The sequence below is a fragment of the Myxine glutinosa genome, chromosome 4 (genome assembly GCF_964187855.1).
Source record: "Myxine glutinosa chromosome 4, kmMyxGlut1.1, whole genome shotgun sequence".
In the NCBI taxonomy this organism is placed as follows: domain Eukaryota; kingdom Metazoa; phylum Chordata; class Myxini; order Myxiniformes; family Myxinidae; genus Myxine; species Myxine glutinosa.
In genome coordinates, this window is record NC_136264.1 from 187,062,095 (window position 1) to 187,087,486 (window position 25,392).

The following is a 25,392-nucleotide window of genomic DNA, read 5'->3' on the forward strand; positions in this document are numbered from 1 at the left end:
ATAAAAAAAATAAACTCACTCCCACAATATCCCTAACTTATTGTGAGTTGTATATATAGTTACGGATCTCAGAGACGGCACTCCCTTTAGCAAGGGGGGGTTAATCCCCTTGGCCTGTTAAGCCGGCCGTCTCTGGTCCTGGTACTTGTAACGCTCTTTTGCGGGGTGGGATTGATCAGGGTTATTGGTCAAGGAGTTCTCCCGAATGCCTTCACCAATCCCTCCACAAAACAGGGAGACAAGTACCGCTCGAACCACGGACAAGATGGTATTTGCCGAGCGGTTTAGCAATCCGCGGTCCGAGCCGTTATCAAGAGACTAAACCCGATTATAAAGCATTGGCCAAATCGTGCCACAGGTACTCAATCGAAAGAAGGGACTAAAGCGATCGGATGAGAATGAAACCAAAGAATAAGAAGGAACAGGTGGAATTTATTAATTATATACAAAACCAAAGAATAGGAGGAACGAAAGTAATATACAGAAGAAAAAGCAGATACACAGGACAAGCCTTAAAACAGTCTTAATTATCAACACCCAGACAGAACAAACACGGACTCACACGAAAGGGAATAGCAGGCAGGAATCACTGGACGAAGGAGGAGGTCCAGGTGGGACAACAGGGCTGGAAGGTTCGGCAGGGCACGGCAAGGGGTCCGCTCCAGGTCCACGCTCCGGGCTGGAGGCGAACAGCCTGGTGTCAGCTCCACGTATTCGTTTTCACACCCATGGTCGGACAATGCCAGTTGACGATTGTATTGTGGTCGCCGTCACGGACCGACTCGCCGGATCACCTCTCTCTCTCTCGTGCCTTCTCACCGACTCGTACCTTTTCCGTCTCAACTCCTTCGGAACCCTTCGGAACAATTGATATTGCATTGCACCCCGAGCACAAGAGCACCACAAAGCACCAATCAGCACCAGAAAACCACACAAAGCACCATCCAGTGCTCATTGCACACATTAAAAACAAAAAACAAAACAAAAACGGTTGTCCGGTTCTTCTTACTGCTCCCTCTGCTGGCCGATGTTTCTTCCTGATGTTGTCCTTGTGGCTTGCTGCCTATTTGCAAATAATAAAAAAACACAAAACGCGTCCATTTTTATTTATGGCCCACAGGGGCCAACTAAGGGTCGTCCACCTGTAGGGCAAAAGGGGCCACCTCACCGTGGTCCGCAAGCCAACTTATCTGGCCATCATGTCCGGTCCCAGCAGAGGGGCCAGGCCCCAACACGTGGGGTCCATTAGTGTGTGGTGTTTAGCCACAGAAACGTGTGGTCCATATGGTGGTGCTAGGCCGCAAGTCGTGCGGTCCATAAGGTGGTGTATCGATTCAGGCAGGCTGTGCAGCGGCGGCTCGGGCACACAAATGCGGCTCCTGCACGCTTTCCCCTCAGTGCCCAGAGAGCACGGTCCATAGGTGGGGAAGGAGGACAAAACAGAGTCAGCGGGGTGCAAGGGCGCAAGGGTACACATCAATACAAGACAATGCAGAGGTGAGGTACGCATGGGAGCGAGCGGAGAAAGCTCGTCCCTATCGTACGTCACCCCCCCCCGTCACCTAATCTACCCCTGCCCCTTACCCCATATTTACACAACTCTACACATTTACAAATTCCGTCTCTACTGTCTCGTCTTCCCCATATCTCCCCTAATTCCAAATTCGTCCACAATCCCTCTAATCAAATTGGCCATCGATTCAAATTCCTCATAAGGAGGAAGAGATGGAACAACCAAGCACAATGTCACCCCCACGTCATGATGCGTCTCACATTCCCAAAACATTTGCACAAATCACCTGGTGTGGAGTCCTGTCATCACCTCAGGTGAGTGGAAGTAGATGATGCGAGGAGATTTCAATCCTAACTATCCTCTAAATGACTTTAACACTTTTACTCTACCCGGGGTCTTTCCCTGCCAAACCATTGGCCACTTTACTCTATGCGGTTCTAAAAACCGAACTCCCATTGACCAAACTGTGGTGCTCACCAATTTGGGGTCTCACTCCCCCGATTCAACTCCCTGTGCCTTCGCACAATTTCGGGGCTGAGTCGTGTGGCTCCCCTAGCAGGTAGACTCACCTGCACACCTCCGCCACTGCAGTTGCCTCCGAGCTTACCTGCTCCTTACCCTAACCTATCTACCTGGGGAAGGCCCTCTGGCGCTCTCCCCACTTGGTGCCCTCTCTGGCAATGGGCCACCCGGGTCCGTCCTCCGGATCCTCGGGCCCCACTGAACAACTCTACTGGCTCCCAGAGCCCACCCACGGCCTCACCTGGCCGACATCCTCACAGTGGCGGAGTGCCCATTTAACCACACACACTAACAGGCCACACGCCCAGCCATTTCCACTTCACTAATGCACCCATCCAAACACCATTGTACCACACGCACCACAGATGCCAATATCCAACCACAATTTACCTATACCCTCTACCTTCTCTTAAACTACCCTCCCGGGTATTCGTGAAAGGGGTCCATCTTCCCCATTCACTCGTTTCGCACCAACCACTCCACTCCACATATTCCACACTACTCACTCCACACCATCCATTCCTTACTCCATATATTCCATACATTCCATACCAGCTATTTCACACAACCATTCTCCATATGCTCAATTCACTCCAGACCATTTATTCCATTCAACCATTCTCCATTCACCTGTACTTCACCTACACACCTGTGCTCACACACACCTGGTGGCTCTTGCACCCGTCTTCCCTCCAGGACCATTCGTTCAATACTACACACTCAACTCGCACTTTTCACAATACGCTGCTCAATCACCTCCTTCACACACACTGCATCGTCTAAGCTGACTACCCCCTTCTGAAACTCGCGCTTCCCAGTCGCCCCTTATACTATTGCGCTCCCACGTCGTTATCATCCAACTAATCTACCTACGTCCCCTACTACAGGTACATGTCGCTACTTAAGTCTAACGTTACCTATGGTCAGCTATTTCCCTATACAATTATCCAAACCCTCCCTGGCTTGGTTTTTACCGCCATAACCCCATAAAACTATAGCTCATGTGCCTGGGATGATGGGAGGGATGGTGGATTTGCCATCCCTCTGCATTGGGCATCTCCCCCCTATCAATTTTGCCCATCCAATTTTTGCCAATCAAATTTGCCAATCATTACTGCCAATCATTTTTACCCATCAAATTTGCCAATCATGATTGCCAATCCTATTCACTATTCCCAATTTCGAATCACGAGTAATTCCAAGCCAATTCCCTATCAATTTCAAATAATTACACTATCACTATCGCCATCACAGTCCATTAAACTTCGAGCCTCGGTGCGTCATTACATTTGCAAAGCTCGGCTTCGCAAAGCCGCGCAATGCATACGAGTGGTTTGGTCGCCTGCAGGTTGGTCCGTCCGGCATTCGGTTCAGGGGAGGAGGTTTGGTTGGGCCAAGGTTCAAAGAACCATCCCGGCGCGGGGCCCTTCTGTCTCCCGCGCGGTGGGCCAACCTTGCCCGGGTAGAACGCCGCCACCACAAGGAGCGCCGTTCCGATCCCTCCTAACTTCCCTCGAACCGGGCCGGTCGCCTTGCCCGGCAAAGCCCGGACTCGACCGTGCGGGGTGGGGCCCGGTGCGGATCGTGCACGACGCTCCACCGATCCCCGCCGGCTCCCGCAATACACACAGCCCGGCACGGACCGAGAGCTCGCGTCAGTTAAACGTCGGTCCAACCGCTACTCCGTTTAACGTCGATGCTTCACTTGCATGCTCACACCACGCGTTCCGTTCCTTATTCACACATCCAGGTGTCTCCATACACTCCGTTATTGCACTTGCTCGTGCGTTCTCTTTCGCTCCATACTCAGGTCTACTCGTAACGCTCACCACACACTCTCGCGCACCCATTCTCCTCGCACACTCTATCATCACACACCTTGGCACACACTCGTCGTTCGCACACTTCATCAACACACCTCGCGACCACTCCTCGGTCACATCCTCTGTGACAACCAGGGGTGTGCACTCTTTTGCACACCCAATCGCGCGCTTCACCACCAACTCAGGTGTGCATTCTCGCACCCGCTCCTCATCCATCTCACTCTCCGTGTCACTCTCGTCACACGTACACTCCGATGTGCATTTTCACTCGCACTCGGTATCACTCCCACACTTTGTAACACTCACTTCGACGCACACTTTTTCCTCACACGCGTGCTATTTCCACACACCACTCACAAGGGACCCTCCACCAACGCCCGGGTGCTTTCTCGATCCCAAGCGCGCGAAAATTATTTTTGCGCCAAACATCCTCCTGTAAAATCTCCCCGCACAATATACAGCACGACTCACCTGGGCGCCTCTTCTTCTTCGCTCCAACACCTGCAAACTTTCATTTGGGTTAAGCACAGCATCGTGATGTGAACATGGACTTTGTACAGTCTCTATTTCTCCCTTCTGCTGGTGCTTTTCAACTCTGCGGTCTCTCCAATTCCAATTTCCACTACTGCTTCGATTGATTCGGACTTAATTTCTTTTTTCTTTCCCTCGACGACCGCTGGTCCGACTAAAATTTCCTTTTCTACTTCGGTGGTCTCCAGCTCCCCCATACCCCGGGTCACGATTTCTACCCCGGTCCAGTACCTGCGCCTTGCTCCAACTCGCTGCTCCCACGCTCCTCGACACGTGTTACCTCGTCGCGTACCCCCCGTCCTCTTCGCTCAACCTGCAGTTAGCCTCCCTCTCAACTTCCCCTGCCTCATATGTGGCTTTGTCCCTCGCTAGCCCCTCATTACTTTCTCGGGCTTGGCCATTTATGCCCTCCAATTTGCTTGCTAGCCCCCCTAATTTGCTTCCTAATCCCCCCACTTTGTTTCCCAATTGCTCCCCGATTCTGTTTTCCATTCCCTCTCTATCGGCCCTCATTTCTCCCATATTCTTCCTCAATCCCCCAATTTGGTTTTCTAATCCCCCAAATTTGCTGTCTAACGTCCCAATTTGGTCACTGGTACCCCTTGCTTCGCCCCTCCTTTTATCCATTTTTGCATCCAGTTGGGTCAGGAATAATCTGAAGTCGAACCCGATTGGCACAGCGGCCCCAGCTGCCACCGCGGGCTCGGCCTCCTCGGCGCCGCCGTTTTGTGCTGCCGCGACCTCGTGCGGGGCACCGCCATCTTGTGCGCCTGCAACCCCCTCTACCGCATCCTCATTGCTCTCTTCCTCCCTCTCTCTCAACTCCTCCCTGGGGTCCTGGGTTGCCTCTAACCCCTCTTCTACCTCCCCTACCGGCATCCGACCGCCTTGACCATCCATGGCATGATTTAATTTCGGTGTTAATAAAAATTTTGGCCGCTCCAAATTTTGACCAATTTTTTTCGATGGATTAAAAATTTGGTTCGGGTCCAAATCCCAACTCCTCGACACCAATTGCTATGGATCTCAGAGACGGCACTCCCCTTAGCAAGGGGGGGGGGGGGTTAATCCCCTTGGCCTGTTAAGCCGGCCGTCTCTGGTCCTGGTACTTGTAACGCTCTTTTGCGGGGTGGGATTGATCAGGGTTATTGGTCAAGGTGTTCTCCCGAATACCTTCACCAATCCCTCCGCAAAACAGGGAGACAAGTACCACTCGAACCACGGACAAGATGGAAGATTGCCGAGCGGTTTAGCAATCCGCAGCTCGAGCCGTTAACAAAGGGACTAAACCCGATTTAAAGAGGTTGGCCAAATCGTGCCACAGGTACTCAATGGGGAAAAGTCTAAGACGATCGGACGAGAGGAAGCCAAAGAATAAGAAGGGTAAAGGAAAAACAAATATGGTTTATTCACTATCTAAAAGAGGAAACGAAAGAAGGGAATATACAAGAAGAGGAAACAAAAGGACATTGAGCAACCTTATAAACTCTTATATAGCACGCCCATGACAATACAAACGGACTCACGGAATGGTAGCTGGTAGGGGAGGAAGGTCCAGGCAGATGGTTCCAGGCGATGGGGTGGTCCAGGCTCCGGGTCCGCGGGCGAAGAATGGCTGGCAGCTTAACGCGCGACCAGACCTTACAAACGTGAGGGGCTGGAATGCGCGTACGTACAGCGTGCCGAACGCTCTCAAAACCACGGCAGTTCGTATCGAAAACGATCGTCCCAAACGAACCTCTGCGCAATGTTCTTATAGTCGTCGCCTCTGCGCTGTTCTCTCGCATCTGCCGATCTCCCCCGCATCTGCTCTCTCGTTCATCTCCCGAATCCTCTCACTGGTCTCTGCGTGAAAAGGCTTCGCGCTCGCGCTTTTATTGCAAGCTTCGTGTATTAAGCCACGTCCACTTTGCTCTACCTACCGGTGAACACGCTTCAGGCCGGATTGGTCACGAGGGTTAATTGTTACCTCCCCTCGTGACGCGTTGATGGGGCCACGCCTAGGTTCCTGGCCGCTCCTCCCTTCTTCTCCAACTTGACCGCGTGCGTATTGTCGTCTTGAGACGGGCGCTGCAGCTAGCAGAGAAGCGCGATATGTTGTGGAGGGCAGTTTACGCCGCAATATGAATGGAATAGGAATTGGAGAAGAGGGCTAGGTTATTTGATTAATGCAACGCAGATTCAACTATTGGAAACAGATCCTTACCTGAAACACATACTAATGAAATAACTAAAGAAGAATCTATGGTGTCCTACGTGTTGTACATGGCCTAACTAGGGTGCAACCTTTACAAAGGGGGATATTTACAAGAATTATTATTTTATAAAGTGAAGGTTCTAAAAACCGTAACAATATAGATATAGATAGATATAGATACGGCCTAATCACGAGATGGTCTTCCCTCAATGGAAGAAAACTCCATGTCTGCTATTATAGACACCACTGGAGATGTAGTAGCGCAATTATATACAGTCACGTGAAAAAGTACCGTAAGTACACCCTATGTAAAGTTTTGACTTTTTCAACATATTTCAACATACAGCTATTTGATCTTCATTTCAACAATATTGAGAGATAAAGGTGATATAATATAACAAATATCATGAAACATTTACATTTTGTTGTCCATTGTATAATTTAAGTAAACATAAATGCAAATTTCACATGTGGAAAAAGTAAGTACACCCCTACATTTATCACTACTTCAAATATCTAAAATTAGAATCAGGTGCACCAGCTCAGGTGTAAATGATTAGAACATCGTTAGAGAGGATCTTGGAGGAACCTGTCTTATTTAAACCTCAGACATTTAGTTTGGTTTGCTCTTTGTTGTTGAAGTGTGCGGCGTCACCATGCCTAGATCAAAAGAGCTCTCTGAGGCCTTCAGAAAGAAGGTTATAGATGCCTACGAGTCTGGGAAGGGATTTAAAAAGATCTCCAAACAATTTGAAATCGATCATTCGACTGTCCGGAAGATCATCTACAAGTGGAGAAGATTCCAAACAACTGCCAACTTGTTCAGGCCAGGCCGCCCCAGCAAGTTCAGCCCCAGAGCAGACAGCAAGATGCTGAAAGAAGTCTCTAAGAACCCTAGATTGTCATCACGGGACCTACGGGGAGCTCTTGCCATTGTTGATGTCAAAGTGCACGAGTGTATCATTAGAAAGAGGCTGCACAAATTTGATCTGCATGGAAGGTATGCTAGGAGGAAACCTTTGCTGTCCAGAAAGAACATCAGGGCAAGACTAAAGTTTGCCAATGAACACCGAGGCAAAGACCAGCACTTCTGGAACAATGTGCTCTGGACAGATGAGTCAAAGGTAGAGCTATTTGGCCACAGTACCAGAAGACATGTTTGGCGAAAACCAAAGGCAGCATTTGACCACAAGAACCTCCTACTAACTGTAAAGCATGGTGGTGGAAATATTATGGTTTGGGGCAGCTTTGCTGCATCAGGGCCTGGGCAGCTCACCATCATATAATCCATTATGAATTCTTCATTGTACCAGAGGGTGCTTGAGGATAATGTGAGGCCATCTGTCGGAAAGTTGAAGCTCCACCGAAGGTGGGCCTTGCAACATGACAATGACCCTAAACATACCAGTAAATCCACCAAGGAATGGCTGAAAAGAAAGAAATGGAGGGTCCTGGAATGGCCAAGTCAAAGCCCGGATCTAAATCCCATCGAGATGTTGCGGGGGGATTTGAAACGAGCTGTGCATGCAATTGTGCATGCTGTGCAACAATTTTTTGTTGAATAAATTATTGCAAAGTCAATTTTTCATTGTTTTTTGTTCAATTAGATCACCTTTATCTATAGATACTGTTTAAATGAAGATCAAATATTGATATGTCCACATATGTTAAAAAGATTTAAAAAACATTTCATGGGGTGTGCTTACTTTTTCCACATGTGAAATTTGCATTTATGTTTATTTAAATTATACAATGGACTACAAAATGTAAATGTTTCATGATATTTGTTATATTATATCACCTTTATCTATCAATATTGTTGAAATGAAGATCAAATAGCTGTATGTTGAAATATGTTGAAAAAGTCAAAACTTTACATGGGGTGTACTTACTTTTTCACTTGACTGTATATTAATAGCACTCTCGTGAGCAGGCCATTGTTGATTGTAATGGACGCAAGGGTACAAAAACATGTTGTCTGTCCTTTAAATCTTTGTAATGCTGTTCTTGTAGGAACAAGATAGCCAAGGTGCAAATTCTGCCGGAGCAGCTGCAGCTATCGTGCCTCTCCTCGGTTCACCTTGCATCTCTTCGTGGATTTTCTTGTACCTCGGCCAAGCCTCACTCCTTGTACAGGGTGAGTATGTGTTGCACACTGCACAGTCTTGCAGGTTGTACGCTCAGGGAGAAAGTGTGCAGTGATATAGGGATAGCGTAACTGTTAACATGGTTGATTGCTTGGATACTTCATTCTTTATCTTTATTTTTATTTTCCTGTCATCTTCAAAGAACCTTTCTTCTGCTTTTAGTATTTTCTCCCATTAATATGCCAAACATTTGTAGGCTCATTCCTTCGAAACATACCTTTTGATGTTTACCAGTCTTACCTTACCATCTATGGCTATGCCTTTTTTGATTTATAAATGTTTCACTGCATGACCCCAAATGCTGATCCACCTTGACTTGATAAACCATTTTTGGATTCTCTCCATAAACTAATCACTCCCTGTGTTCCTCCTTTGCAACAGAGGAAATTTTGCTGTGCCTGCATCACTTGTTGGCCGAGTTGGCTGTACGCATTATACGATGCCGTAAGTGCAGACATTTCAGGTTTACTTCGGTGATTGTAGATAACGTTATTTGCTGCTTGGTGATGCCTTCAGTGGTGAAAGAAAATTAAAAGGCAAAAGTTAAGGGTGGCAGCAGTGATAGAAGCGAAAAAAAACGTTTATTAAATTTTGATGGATATTGAGAGGAGGCTGGTGTTGCATCTTCAGGAAGCATTCTGTGAACTTCGTGTTTCGAGGTTCAGTAAGAGGCTCTGAAAGGAACCCAGAGTTCTGAGGCTAGATAGATTAAGCAGCGACTGAAAGAGGCAATACTTTATATAATTAGAAAGGATGTAATTATGAGATAATTTATGGGAATGTTGAAGATAAAGAAGGTTGTAGAATGTAGATGGAATACAAGTGTGGAATATTTAGGGCGTTTGACCAGAATGTCCTTCAACAGCATAATTTCAGGGGCCTGTGGAAATTCCTCGGGGTCTTTTGGGTCTGCAAAGTCTTCAGGGCCTGTCTAAAGGGTCTTTGGGGTCCTCTGGTTCCTCTGGATCTTTGGGGTCTTTTGTGTCTTCTAGGTCTTTTGGGTCCTCTGGTCTTTTGGTTCTTCTGGGTCTTTGAGATATTTAAAGGGCTTTGGTGTCTTTTGAGTCCTCAGGCTTTTTAGGGTCTTTTGAGTCCTCAGGCTTTTTAGGGTCTTTTGAGTCCTCAGGGTCTTTTGGATCCTTGGGGTCTTTGGGATGGGTTTTTTGGGTCATCTGGGTATTTAAGGGTCTACTGGGTCTTTTGTTTCTTTAAGGGTCTTCAGGGATATTTTGGGTCTCCGGGATATTTTGGGTCTCCGGGATAGTTTGGGTCTCCGGGATAGTTTGGGTCTCCGGGATAGTTTGGGTCTCAGGGATATTTTGGTTCTCCGGGATAGTTTGGGTCTCCGGGATAGTTTGGGTCTCCGGGATAGTTTGGGTCTCCGGGATATTTTGGGTCTCCGGGATATTTTGGGTCTCCGGGATCTTTTGGGTCTCCAGGGTATTTTGGGTATTATTTTGGGTATTTTACGTCCTCTGGGTATTTTAGGTTCTCTGGGTATTTTAGGTTCTCTGGGTATTTTAGGTTCTCTGGGTATTTTAGGTTCTCTGGTTATTTTAGGTTCTCTGGGTATTTTACGTCCTCTGGGTATTTTACCTCCTCTGGGTATTTTACCTCCTCTGGGTATTTTACTTCCTCTGGGTATTTTACCTCCTCTGGGTATTTTACCTCCTCTGGGTATTTTACCTCCTCTGGGTATTTTACCTCCTCTGGGTATTTTACCTCCTCTGGGTATTTTACCTCCTCTGGGTATTTTACCTCCTCTGGGTATTTTACGTCCTCTGGGTATTTTACGTCCTCTGGGTATTTTACGTCCTCTGGGTATTTTACGTCCTCTGGGTATTTTACGTCCTCTGGGTATTTTACGTCCTCTGGATATTTTTGGTCCTCTGCATATTTTGGGTCTTCTGGGTCTTTTGGTTCTTAGGGGTCTTTAGAGGTATTGGGGATATTTTGGGTCTTTGGAGTATTTTAGATCTTTAAGGGTCTCTGGGGTATTTTGAGTCTCTAAAGGTCTTTTTAATCTTCTGGTATTTTTTGGTACTTCAGGGCCTTTAAGGGTCCTTTGGGTCTTCATAGTCCTTTGGGTCTTTGTGGTCTTGCTGGTGGATATATATATATATATATACACAGTCACGTGAAAAAGTAAGTACACCCCATGTAAAGTTTTGACTTTTTCAACATATTTCAACATACAGCTATTTGATCTTCATTTCAACAATATTGATAGATAAAGGTGATATAATATAACAAATATCATGAAACATTTACATTTTGTAGTCCATTGTATAATTTAAATAAACATAAATGCAAATTTTGCATGTGGAAAAAGTAAGTACACCCCAACATTTATCACTACTTCAAATACCTAAAATTAGAATCAGGTGTACCAGCTCAGGTGCAAATGAGTAGAACATCGTTAGAGAGGATCTTGGAGGAACCTGTCTTATTTAAACCTCAGACATTTAGTTTGGTTTGCTCTTTGTTGTTGAAGTGTGCAGCGTCACCATGCCTAGATCAAAAGAGCTCTCTGAGGCCTTCAGAAAGAAGGTTATAGATGCTTTCGAGTCTGGGAAGGGATTTAAAAAGATCTCCAAACAATTTGAAATCAATCATTCGACTGTCAGGAAGATCATCTACAAGTGGAGAAGATTCCAAACAACTGCCAACTTGTTCAGGCCAGGTCGCCCCAGCAAGTTCAACCCGAGAGCAGACCGCAAGATGCTGAAAGAAGTCTCTAAGAACCCCAGAATGTCATCACGGGACCTACAGGTAGCTCTTGCCACTGTTGATGTCAAAGTGCACGAGTCTACCATTAGAAAGAGGCTGCACAAATTTGATCTACATGGGAGGTGTGCCAGGAGGAAACCTTTGCTGTCCAGAAAGAACATCAGGGCAAGACTAAAGTTTGCCAATGAACTTGGCAAAGACCAGCAAAGACCAGCAAAGACAAGCAAAGACCAGACTGGCAAAGACCAGCACTTCTGGAACAATGTGCTCTGGACAGATGAGTCAAAGGTAGAGCTATTTGGCCACAGTACCAGAAGACTTGTTTAGTGAAAACCAAAGACAACATTTGACCACAAGAACCTGATACCAACTGTAAAGCATGGTGGTGGAAATATTATGGTTTTGGGCAGCTTTGCTGCATCAGGGCCTGGGCAGCTCACCATCATAGAATCCACTATGAATTCTTCATTGTACCAGAGGGTTCTTGAGGATAATGTGAGGCCATCTGTCGGAAAGTTGAAGCTCAACCGAAGGTGGACGTCTTGCAACATGACAATGACCCTAAACATACCAGTAAATCCACCAAGGAATGGCTGAAAATAAAGAAATGGAGGGTTCTGGAATGGCCAAGTCAAAGCCCGGATCTAAATCCCATCGGGATGTTGTGGGGGGATTTGAAACGAGCTGTGCATGCAAGAAACCCCTCAAACATCGCACAGCTGAATGAATTCTGCATGGAGGAGTGGGCAAAAATTTCTCCCAGTCGATGTCAGAGACTGGTAGACAGTTATAAGAAACGCCTACTTGAGGTTGTTTCTGCCAAAGGGGGCAATACCACCTATTAGAGCCAAGGGTTTACTTACCTTTTCCACATGCGAAATTTGCATTTATGTTTATTTAAATTATACAATGGACGACAAAATGTAAATGTTTCATGATATTTGTTGTATTATATCACCTTTATCTATCAATATTGTTGAAATGAAAATCAAATAGCTGTATGTTGAAATATGTTGAAAAAGTCAAAACTTTACATGGGGTGTACTTACTTTTTCACATGACTGTATATATATATATATATATATATATATATATATATATATATATATATATATATATAGATGAAAAGATAAGAAAACTGAATAGATATCAGCATCAGAGGTCATGACAGGTAAAAATGTGATACTTGAGAACTGCTGAAGGGATTTAAATCAAATGTGGTGCAAGTATGTATAATGATGTAATAATGTGGACGGAGGCATATTGGTCGATGCCACGATGTTGAAGAGTGCCGTTCTAGTTTAAGATTTTCTCGTGGACAGTGCAGTGTCGTTTCTGTCTTGATGGCTTCATTTAATAAAATGTTTTGATAAAAACAGTTTCTAGGAATCTTTTAAAAAGCTTTAAAAGTTAAAGGCCACCTGAAAGCAAGGAGGTTAAAACTGGCAAAGGTATAAAGAAGCAAAGGCAAGACTAAAATTAGAAAGAGGAAGCTAGAAAATAAGCCGAGATATTATGGAAGTAACATCCTCCTCTTCCTTTGGGGATTCATTTGATAGCCGGCATGATACGCAGCATTGCTGGCTAATGACGCAGTGTGAGGTGTAAAGAGTGGGGGATGAAGAAGGTTAGAAATGCAGGAGTAATGAAGAGATTAAAATATGTTTCAGGGCACACAGTGCAGCAGATCGATGCCAACTGCATTGACACGTGATGCAAATGCTCGTCTTTGAGAGATTCTTTTTTCTAACTCCACTGGTGCAGGACACCCTGATGGACAAGATAACGAGACACTTGCGTCAGTGGGACCAAAAGCTCCAAGACAGTTTCCTCCCAAACAATCCTATTGGTGAGCAGCACACCGCAAGGTAGCCTCGGCTTCCACCAACAACGGCAACCACCAACAACTTGCCCGCATAAAAGCCGCCCGCATGTGGCCTGACACTTTAAAAACGGTTTCTTCATCCAATGAGATGCAAGTTTGAAATGTACATTTTACTTTAATTCAGATTATTTTGCCATGATGACCTTAAATTATTTCATGGCCTGTAGCTATACCCTCCAGGTGTGGGAGTGCCCATGTGATGCTTGCAATGCACTCATGGGTTGTACTGGTAGAATGGGGAGGGTCCCGCTAAGATGTGGGTTGCACAATCACATTCCCCATTAGATAGTTTATTGTCAACAATGTATTGCGACTATAATGGCCAACCAGCACCATGCATCGATGAGCTGTTCAAATTTGAAGGTCTGCTATCTATAATTCCTAAATGCGTCAATGTGAACAAGACGTCAACTAGAAGGGCACTCAGTAGAGCGCATACCTCTGCCAAGCTTAACAGTTTACGTTTTGTATCCCAATGATAGGCCGGATCTTCAACTGGACCTTAATTGGCGAATGGGCTTGTTCTTGCCACCAAACCAACTCATCCGCCTAGTTCCATCTGAATTTGTCCGCAACTGTTTGATATATAGTGCTATCTATTGTGTTTGGCCCACTCTCTCAATGGTGACGAATCACTTGAAAAATAAAAATGATCACATCCGGATCTTCACCAAAATCTAATCTATTGGTCTTTGTCACATACCCAATCTGTCTATAAGGTTTCGTCCGAATCTGTCCATAACGTTTTGACATGTCCTGCTCACAGACAGACAACCAGACAGGGATGAGAACATAACTTTCGTCAACCTTTGCTGGTGGAGGTAATTACACACGTTGGTAGGACATTTCCTCCATCATTCGGCACAGGGTAGCAGCGTCTACAAGTATGTTATGGATGGTGTTGTGCCCGCAGTGTGTACAGTTTGTATACTGGAAAATGTCCGCTTTCAGCTTGCATGTACAATGTCTTATCGTGAAATATTTGCTTTTGTGTGCACAAACTCTTACATAGACATTCATCGCCAGCTTACATGGACATTTTTACATTCATTCATGCCAAGATTAAGACTCGCTGACACTGACTGACAGGAACTAAATTATTCAATTTTGATGACGATCCGGATTTGGATCTTTTTTTTTTTCTTTTTTTTTTTTGTATACAAAATCGAGGCTCGTGTAAGAGCTAACATTAATCACAAAAAGACAAACTGACACATAAAACAAGATAAAGGGAGCGGGAGACAAGATGGGGAGAGAGAGAGAGGGAAGCACACAAGTACAACAGCAGAGAACCGGGACATCGGGAGATCTGTGGGAGGGAGAGGGCTTGGGGGGAGGAGGCATGGGAAGGGGGGTGGGGAGGGGGGGGGGGGGGAGAGGTATAAAACACAAGAACATTGCTAGGATTTCCAGGAAAGAAGTCGGAATTTCAAAAAAGTGGATTTGCGGTGAATTAACGGGAGTAGAAAAGATCAAGGTTTTGGATGGGGGAAGATAAGAGATAGATGGGGGAAGATAAGAACAGCTGTTTTAAAGACCTGGAGGGAGGAGTGGGATTGAAGAGAGTGAGGGAGTTTTCTTTGAAAAGTGGGAGTGGGAGGAAATCTGAGCATTTCTTAAGTGATTCTTCACCATTGAGCGATGCATCCAAAAACTATGGATAGCACTGTATCTCAAAAGTATGTGGATAGATTTGGACGATCCTTGGTGCACAGGTTTGGGTGTATGATGACGACTAATTGATTTTTGTGATCTGGATCCGGATATGATAATTTTATTTTTTTTATTTTTTTAAAAGTGATTCTTCACCATTGAGAGATGGGGCCAAAAATAATATATAGCATGATATTTGAAAACGTTGGTGACGAGTTATGATAAAACTAGGTGGATGAGTTGGTTAGGTGATAAGAACCAGCTGATTAATTTTTTGGAGGTCCATATCGAGATCCGGCCCATCAGTGGGATACAAAACATAAACTTTTTTGTATCAAGTGTGTATAGCACTCCACTGTGGCTGTGTAGGTGTAGGATTGTAGGCTGTGTAGGTGTAGGACGACATTTTTGTTCGTCATGCATACATTTATTGAAATACATCAGGGATCTTGATATTTCAGTTCACTTCTTACTTGTACAGGCTAATAATAAAACTGTCCCTCTTAGCCGTCTGATAAAAACGGCTAACGTCTGTTGGCAAAGTCCATCTCTCGTCCACGTGATCGCAACATTGGCTTGAACCACATGAACGAAACTGTACTGACTTGTTCTAATACAAACCCCCTCTGGAGTAAAGGAGATAATTTTATTATCTGCAGATTAAATTGCAACATCAAAGTTACAAGTAGACCTTTTTGATTGTAGAAAATTTCTTCTGTGACATCTGTTTTGAGTTGTTTAGTTCATGGTCATTCCCCAGCTTATTGGGGTTCGACGATACATTTCCTTGTTGCGCCAGCAGCATGTGCTGCGCAAGAAAGTGGACCTTCATCTGCAGGCAGTTGTTTTAGTTGTTCCAATGATAAAGATGCATGGTAACCTTAACAAGACTCTGCTTTGGTGGTGTAGTGGTTAGAGCGTCTACTCTGAGTCTGGGAGGTCGGAGGTTCGAACTCCTGCTGAGTCCTGCCAAATAGTTTGAAAATGGTACGTGCTACTTCCTTGCCCGTTGCTCATTATTTGAAAGGTTAGAGCATGGAGAAACAACCATAGGCTGGTTATAATAGTGCAGGCTGTGATGGTCCTAAAGGCCGTTTTCCACGCCAAAGTTCTTTGGAAGGGAACTCGTATTATCGTGCTTTTGGCCCAGGAATCCTACGAGAGAAACCAGAAATATTATGAAGCTTACGGCACAAGTTAGTACACTTTTGTAGTGAATGCCATGGACGGTCCAAATGATGTAACGCTCTACATTTCTCTTGTGCAGATTTCTCCTACTGGGTCGCCTCATGTCTACCCATCGATGATGGACTAAGGCTGCAGCTGCTTCGTGTTGCAAGTGCTGTAAAACGCTTACGATGCGAACTTGACATCCTCGAAAAGGTGAGTGATGATGTGCAGTGTTTTTGTTTATCGGTGTTTCAAATATGAACGGTTTCACATTTGAGGAGTTTATTCGAGAACCCTAACCCAAACTGGCTTGACATTCAAACTGAGGCCGGACAGCTCGGAACCGAATGTGCATACCTCAAAGCTAACCTTTAATGCATCAATTTAGCAGGCGAATATTTCATTCAAAAAATATTAAACGAAATAAGCAATTATTTATTTATTATATGATGTGCACTGCTTGCAAAGCAATATTTTTTTTCTCGCTTATTGCAATTTTTTTTTTCCCTTAAAATTATTTGAAAGCTAATCTGCTTGTTTGACAATACCTATATCGGGAATTTATTGGGGCTTCTTCTTTCTGTTGACGTTGTTTTTGTCAAATATAAACATCAGTCCAAGTTGATGAAGCTGTTTTTTTTTGCGGAACTGACCGAGACGAGCACACATTGATGCAGGATAACTATCGATCAGTTATTAGTGGGATCTCCTTTTGCCCGACTCTTGGATTCTTGCCTGTTCTCAGTCCAAACTGGAGTCTTACTTTGACTATCAAGTTTTCCTTATTTTTTATAATCTCATTAATTTTGTTTTCAGGCTGTATTTTATTATATTTGGCTCAACATTGTCTATTAGCATGAGAGGGTCATAGATCAACAACAACAGCAACGATGTCATCACCATCTTAATAAATCTCTCCTGGCAACCTCACATCTTCAATATCGCCAAATTTGCCTCCAAGGAACTTAGCTCCTTCTTCAGAGTTTGCAAATATTTCACCACCTATCAGCTTCTCACCCTCCACAAATCCCAAGCCATGACTGGGAAGGAACACTGCCAGGATGGTGCTCCTCTGTCAGTCATCAGCACTTTGGATTGTGTCCAAGCCAAGCCTGTCCAACTGATTTACAGTCCATCGTTGACCCATCGTCGAGTAGTCTCTTCCCTGTGCCTCTTGTACCGCTGTAATCACAATCGGTTTCTCTCGCTCCTCTTCACTCTGATGATAACACCCATTTAGCTTGTACTCGTTACCCTTTCCTCCTTACCCTCCCATGCCTTGGTATCAATTACCATGCCGCGCCTTCTCTTGCACTGTCTTTCTTTTCAACAGCAGAGTTCCCAACTTCTCTTAACTTGCAACCATTCAAATCACTATAGATCGTCTGTCTCATTCACGTTTCCCCATCTTCTTTCTTTGCTTTTTCGTTCAGAGGGCCCCTCTTGTTTTTAGGTTGGGTGCGACACGTCCACTGCAGTGTTAATTTTATTTTTAAAATCTTCCGCATAGCCCTGGAATTGCCACCCACTGGAAAACCGTGATTTACCATTTAGTAATTCGGAATCTCCTTTTTCAAATTGTGAGAAATTTGAAAACTCGCAGTTTGGCCCAAAACTCGCAGTTTGGCCCCAAAAAACCACTGAGCTTGATTACATTGGTGCTGAACTGATTTTGACAGGGCACATTCGTCTACCTGGCCTTGATTGGCATTGATAGATGCATTGTTTCAATACTTGAAAGAGTGAGTGTTTGAATTTTGATGACCCGTTCTAATTTTAGCTCTTTCACGAGCCTCGATTCAGTATACAAAAAAAAAAAAAAAAAAAAATTACGGACAAATTTTTGCTAAATCTGTCAAATACAGCTGTAGTGATTTTTATTCACCCTTTTTCCAAAATTATTATTAACCTCTTTGTATAAATGTCCAAGCTCGTGGGCCAACAGCAACGTAGGGGAACACTTTGAGGAATAATGAGAGGGGGAGAGGACTTGGAGGTTGGAGGGGGGCTATTAAAGCTGGATACAAGCTCAATTACAAGAATGGGGTAGAAAGAACAATATGAGAACATCAGAGACAAAATATCAATGGAACGAAATAATGGAAATGTGGCTGGAATGAGAAAACACATTTACCTGGAAAGGAAGGGTTACATTGAGGAAGGTGGGGGGGGGGGGGGGGTTGGGGGTGGTGGGGGGGGGGGGGGGGTTGGGGGTGGTGGGGTGGGAGTGGTCGATGTGGGTGGTTAATACATGGAAAGAGTAGAGGGTGCAAGACCAGAAGACCATTTAAGCCCCCTTCTAGATGTTGGAGGTGACCACTTGTTAGGAGCGTATTTCCCATTTGCACTTTTGATCCGTTCTTTGTTCGAGCTCTTCCATGAGCCCCGACTTTGTTTTCAACAAAAGAGAAAACCAGGAATGAAATGGCAACGGCACAAAATAAGACAATGTGAAAAACTGATTTCGAATCAGAGGCTACTGTATTGGATGTTGGCTGTTAAATGGGGCTTCCTTGGTAGGAAAGGTCACCACAGCAGTCATGGGGTGCTCTTCTTTCAAGGTGTCGTATGATGGATCCTTTTTTTTCTTCTATGATTGTGTGTGTGTGTGTGTGTGTGTGTGTGTGTGTGTGTGTGTGTGTGTGTGTGTGTGTGTGTGTGTGTGTGTGTGTGTGTGTGTGTGTGTGTGTGTGTGTGTGTGTGTGTGTGTGTGTGTGTGTTTTATATATATATATATATATATATATACATATGTGTGTATCTCACATACATACATGCATCTTACACACATAAACACACACACACACACACGTACACTTTAATAACACAACGTCAGACAGTAACTTTCACACCTCAGGGCAAATCTCTGAAATGTATGGTGTAGGCGTAAGGCAATCAATTGACGACAAACAAATCTCTTCCATTGAATCAATTGCAAATCGATCACACACAACAATTTTGAGACGCGAGTCATTTTGGATACATACTGTCATGTGGATACATATCATGATTGGATACATACCCCCTTCCCACGCCTCCTCCCCCCAAGCCCTCTCCCTCCCACACATCTCCCTGCTCTCAAATGTTGTGTGCCCTCAAGTGTTTGTGTGCTTCCCCTTCTCTCCCCATCTTGTCTTCCGCTCCCTCTTTTTATATATTTTGTTTAGTTGATTTGTTTGTGAAGTAAATGTCAGCTCTTTCACGAGCCTCGATTCAGTATACAAAAAAAAAAAATACACTTCAAAAAATGTTCCCTCATGGCATAAATGTTGACAATTAACGAGTGTTCCAACTCATTTGTTCCAAAGTACCTCAACTCATTCACATTAACTCATTCACTTCACTTTTTCATAAAAACATCCTTTTCACCTTTCCATCCCATTAATAAACACAGGCAGTGTATGTATATGAATATAAACACCATATGAATATGTGCATGTGTGCATTTGTATATGTATTCGTGTACTGTATCTACTGTACACTCACTCTCGTTGAGGAAGGTGAGAGCTGTTGACAGAACCTCTTTCCTTTTTGCATATTACTTTTGTATCGATATCACGCCATTGTCTTGGATGCATGCCTCCTTGTAGACTGGGAAGAAGGCCTACTTGGCCGAAAGGTTGTCTGAAAAAAGATCGTCCTGAAGATACGTCCGGAACTCATTTTATTTCTTCTGGTTATTTATGTATACATACATATATATATATATATATATACATATATATATATACATATATATATACATATAAATAAATATATATATATATATATATATATATATATATATATATATATATATATATATATATATATATATATATATATATATATTGTTACAGACGTGGCTTAGATGTTATTTACCGAGCGGTTTTGGTATGACCACGTCTGCACAAGTTACCCGATTATACCCGAACGTCGACTAATCGCGCTACGCTAGATCAATGAAGGAAAAGACACACAGCTGGGATTCAAATGACACGACACCAGGGTTCAGTTCTCAAGACCTCCGGAGGAGGTTATATTGTTACGGAAGGTTAGATTACAAGGACGAGAGGTACAGCATAGAAAGACAAGCACTTAGACACACTCTTATATTATTCCCAACAGACGACAGATAAACGGGACAAAAGGCTGACTCACACGGGGTTTGATGGCTAGGAAAGGCAGGATCGATGGCTCCAGGTGCACCTGGGCTCAAAGGTCAGAATCGACTCGGTCCGGTCCAGAGATGCGGGGAGGTATTCAGCGCTCGGAGATGGTGACTTGTCTGCTCAAGCTGGGGGCGCATCTGACGTCACGTCCGCTACGTGGCCGCGTATATCCGGCGGGGAGTGACACGCCCTCGGCTCGTTAGCTCCGCCTCGTGGAATCGGCACGTTGCTTCTCATTGGGTGCGTGCGGGGGGTTTACCAGGCCCCGCCCTTGACGAGGAGCTGACAGCCAGCCCCTTTGTGGTAACCCCGTGGAGCGCATGGTCTGGAGCGCATTGTCAATGGCGGCTAACCGAGCCGGTGTCAGGACGCACACTCCCCCCCCGCGCAGCGCCGTGCCCCTCTGTTGTTGTTGTTGTTGTTTGGGGAAGAAGATGGGAGGAGGTATGGGAAAGGTCCTAAACTCACTACTGGTGCCATATAATCACATTCTGGTGCAACGAAGAGTCATAATTAATGGAAACGAGTCCTTAACTGACATAGACTAAGAATAACTAGCAAGATGTCCGAAAGTTGTCTACGTGTGGTGCGGTGGACCTGGGCACGACATTTAATGGGGGAATAAGGGGAAGGTCGGCTCTACTGATTGTTGTTTACAGACAATGGGACTAGGGAATGGGGGATTGGGGATAGTTGGGGAGTATTGGGGAAAATAGGGGAATATTTACAAGCGGATATGGAGGCCAAATTCCATATTCGCAACATTGCACCCTTCTCTACCCTCGGGGCGTCCCGACCCGATAAATTTTTACCTACTTTAGTGTGGCACGCAATGTAGTTCCCTCTACTATTAACTCTACCCTGAGTGCGACAGTTTTACAGATATTCACAAATGAGTAAATATGTCCCCCTGCGACGTTGCACCCTTCTCCTCACAGAAACACACCCACAGGATAACCGAATCCGGAAAGAATCCTCAAACTAAACATACAGCCGGTAGGGAGCATTATTTACACAAGACTACGCTGATATTTACACTATGATCCAGGACCTGTTTTTGGAGGAACACATGCAGATGTTATGCATAGAGAGAGCACGCATGCTAGCATCGATACACCAACCCACGAGTGCTCTGTGGCCTACGGCCTTTAATAATGTGCAGAGCACCCCTTCCAAGCATCAAGCACCACCCCATCACACAGTGAGCACCATCCGGTGCACCAATAAAGTGTCTATAAATCACCGGTGGTGTCGCAGCCGGCCGATGTTCTGCCGCTGGTCTTGCCTTCGTGTGGTGCACTTGGCCTTCTTGCCTCTTTCAAAAAAATAAAGAAAGGCGCCAACCGCGTCCATTTCTGTATTGTGGCCGTCAGGGGCCAACTAAGAGTGGTTCACCTGTTTGGCATAGGTGCCACGTTGACCCATAGGTTCTTCCACGGGTGGTGCTTGGCCGCAAAAGAACTGCGGTCCATTGTGGGTGGCCACAAACATTGCGGTCCATATGGTGTATCGATCCAAGCAGCAAGCAGCGAAAGTGCAGGCCCACAACTGCGTAGCCAGCACCTCTCTCTCCTCTCTCTCTACCCCAAAGCCAGATCCTCGGAGGTGGGAGACAAAAGAAGCAGACAAGTGAGTAAGGTGGTAAGGGCGCAAAAGTGCACGCAATGCAAGGTAATGCACACTGGGGGCACATGGGAACCAGGTGAGACAGGTACGTTCCTACCGTACGCTCCCCCCCCCCACCAGGTAACCTACATGGCCCCTCCCTTACCCCTTACTGTATCCACAAAACACAACACTACCCATAAACATCTACTTTACAAATCAACAAACATCCCTACTGTCTTCCCCGTTCCTCCCATAAACCAAATTCGTCTTCTCTCCCTCCTAACCAATCAAATTTGCCATTTTCAACTTTCATCATAATTTGCCATCTCCAACTCAACATCATAATTTGCCATTACCAATTCATCATCAGTCCCTCCTAGGGAGGGAGAGATGGAATCACCCCAATGTCTCATCCACGTCGTGATGCGTCTCACAATCCACACAGCAATTTCATTTCCTGCAACAAAACAAAGAAAACACAGGTGTGGAGTCATCATCATCACCACAGGTAAGTGGCTGCGTATGGTGCGACAGGTTCATCAATCCTAACTATTTCCTAAGTGACTTTAACAACTTTACACTACCCGGGGTCTTTCTCCGGCCAAACCATTGGCCCTCTTACACTATGGGTTCTAAAAACCAATTCCCATTGGCCAAACTGTGGTGCTTTTCAATTTGGGGTCTCACTCCCCCGATTCATCTCCCGGTGCCCTCGTACAATTTCTGGGCTGCGACGTGTACCTCTCCCAGTGGGTCTACCCACCTGCACACCTCCACCACTGCAGTTGCCTCCGAGCTTACCTGCTCCTTACCCTAACCTAACTACCAGGGGAAGGCCCTCTGGCACTCTCCCCACTCGGTGCCCTCTCTGGCACTGGGCTACCCGGGTCCATCCTCTGGATCCTCGGGCCCCATCCACAACTCTACCGGCTCCCAGAGCCCACCTGCGGCCTCACCTGGCCGACATCCTCACAGTGGTGGAGTGCCCAACCAACTACACACACTAACAGGCTACACGCCCCGCCATTTCCACAACACTAATGCACCCATTCACAACACCATTCTGCAACCGCACCACAAATGCCAATATCCAACCACAATTTACCTGTACCCTCTACCTAACACTTACACTACCCGCCCCGGGTATCCGTGATGGGGGTCCACTCTTCCCCCATTCACACCTTCGCACCATGCACACCACTCCGTACCACTTACTCCAACTCTCTCCACACACCTGTACCTGCACACCTGTGCTCTCACACCTGGTGACACCTGCACCCTTCTCTCCCCAAGCGCATTCGCGCTGATCCACAACACTCATTACTCACACACTGCTCCACACACCTGTCCAGTTGCACACCTGTGCAATCACACCCGTTCAATTCTCACACACACGGCATCATCTCAGCTAACTACTCCCTTCTGAAACTTGCGCTTCCCAGTCGTCCCTTTAAACTATTGCGCTCCCTCGTCATTATCATCCACACTCATCTACCTGCGTCCCCACTGCAGGTATCAGTCACTAACTAAACTTAACGTTACCTAATGTCAATCTCTTCTAGATCCCTACTAATAACCTAACCCACCCGGGCTAGTTTTCACTGCCATACACCCCATAAGCTATTGCTCCTTTGTCCCCACCATGGGCAGGGTGGCAGGGATGCCAGCCTTACCCACCGGGCCCATTGCTCACTACCAATTTTGCACATCAAATTTCAACAAATTAAAAATTTGCCAATCACTGCCCATCATCTGCCAATCACTACTGCCAATCCTTTGCCAATCGTCAAATTTTGTTTTTCTCTAATTTGGGGTCTAAAACACTAACCTCATCACCCAGTCTACTCACTAATGCCTCTCGGTGCGCCAATTCCTGTCCAAAGCCCGGCTTCGTAAAGCCAAGCAATGGATACTGGTTGTTTTGTGCCGGCGGCTGGATGCGTCCGGCATTCGGGGCAGGGACGGGGGCTTACCCGTGCCGAGATCCCACGCACCATCTCGGCACGGAGCCATCCAATGTCCCGCTCTCGACCTGCCGGCACGTCTCACCAAAAAGTGGTCGCCATGACGACCCTTTCTATCGGGCTGCCAGCTCCGCCTAGTGGAGCTCGGACGCGGCCGTTCAAAGCGAGGCCCGGCACGCACCGAGGGCCCGATTCGGCTATAAGTCGTTCTAAACTCTACCCCGTCTAACGTCGATGCTTCACCTGGACGCTTACACCCCGCAGCCCGTTCCTTGCTCACACATCCAGCCGTGCCCATGCTCCTCGTACCTTTCCTTACACACCCAGGTACACCCATTCCACTCACAGCCTTGGTCACACACCTGACCACCGAACACTTTGGCACACATTCGTTGGTCGCACACCTCACCAAAACACCTCTTCGCGCCCCCTTCTCGGTCACCTCCTCTGTGACAATTACAGGTGTGCCCTCATTCGCACACCCAACCACGTGCCTCACCACCAACTCCAGCGTGCATTCCCACTCACGCTCTACCATTCCAGGTGTGCATCCTTCCATCCCAGGTGTACATCCTCGCTCACCTGTCACAACCAACTCACTCTCCTTGTCACTCTCACTACTCTCACCTCCATTCTTGACAGCGCACTCACCCTTACTCTTGACAGCGCACTCTTTTCTCGTGCACCTGTCCGTCACACACCTTTCTCGCGCACACTCTCCCGTTACACCCTCTGTAACACTCACCACAGGTGGACACTCTTCCTTACTTCTGACAGCGCACTCTTTCCTCATGCACCTGTCCGTCACACACCTTTCTCGCGCACACTCTCCCGTCACACCCTCTGCAACACTTACCACACCGCGCTTCCATGTGCCCCCTCGCACACGCGCTACGACCGACTCACTCTCGCCAGCACCCTCACTACTCCTTGGCACGCACTTTTTCCTCACACACCCCAGAGTCGGACTTTCTCGCACACCTCCTCTTTCGCACACCAGACCTGTCGCACACTTCACCAACGGCCTCTCACGAACACCCGGGTCCATCTCGACACCCAAGCTCCTTAAATCCCCTGGCGCATCATACGCACGACCATATTGGTCACCACTTACACCGGGTCCTCTTCCTCTTCGCTTCTCCTCCATCACCTGCGAATCACTCATCCGGTTAATGAGCACATCACGATCCAAACACAGACTTTGGACCAATTCTTTTATCTCCTCTTTTATCTCTTTCTTATCCCCTCTCCGTCGCTTCTTAATTTCGCTCATCCCTTCTTCCACTTCTTCTAATTTGTGCTTCACCTCTTTTATTCCCCGGTACGTCTCCTCAAGCTCATCCTCTAAGGCTACCTTGACCGTTTCCAGGTGCGTCCTCACCTGCCGGTCCTTCGTCTCCATTACCTCTATCACCTCGTCCAACCTCGCTGTCAGTCCCTCACGTACCATCTGACATTCCCTCTTCGTCGCTATCAAGTCGTCTTTTAGTTCTTTCTG

At 46.1% G+C, this 25,392-nt stretch overlaps 1 protein-coding gene across 1 annotated transcript in view; it reads left to right on the forward strand.

Annotated features, from left to right (window-relative positions):
• CRBN (cereblon) overlaps positions 1-25,392 on the forward strand; it is a 45,363-nt gene that overhangs the window by 14,292 nt on the left and 5,679 nt on the right. The window contains exons 5-8 of the mRNA XM_068114137.2: positions 8,600-8,723; positions 9,115-9,177; positions 13,228-13,312; positions 16,269-16,384. Coding sequence (XP_067970238.1) covers positions 8,600-8,723; positions 9,115-9,177; positions 13,228-13,312; positions 16,269-16,384 — 388 coding nt within the window. The remainder of the gene's footprint in view (positions 1-8,599; positions 8,724-9,114; positions 9,178-13,227; positions 13,313-16,268; positions 16,385-25,392) is intronic.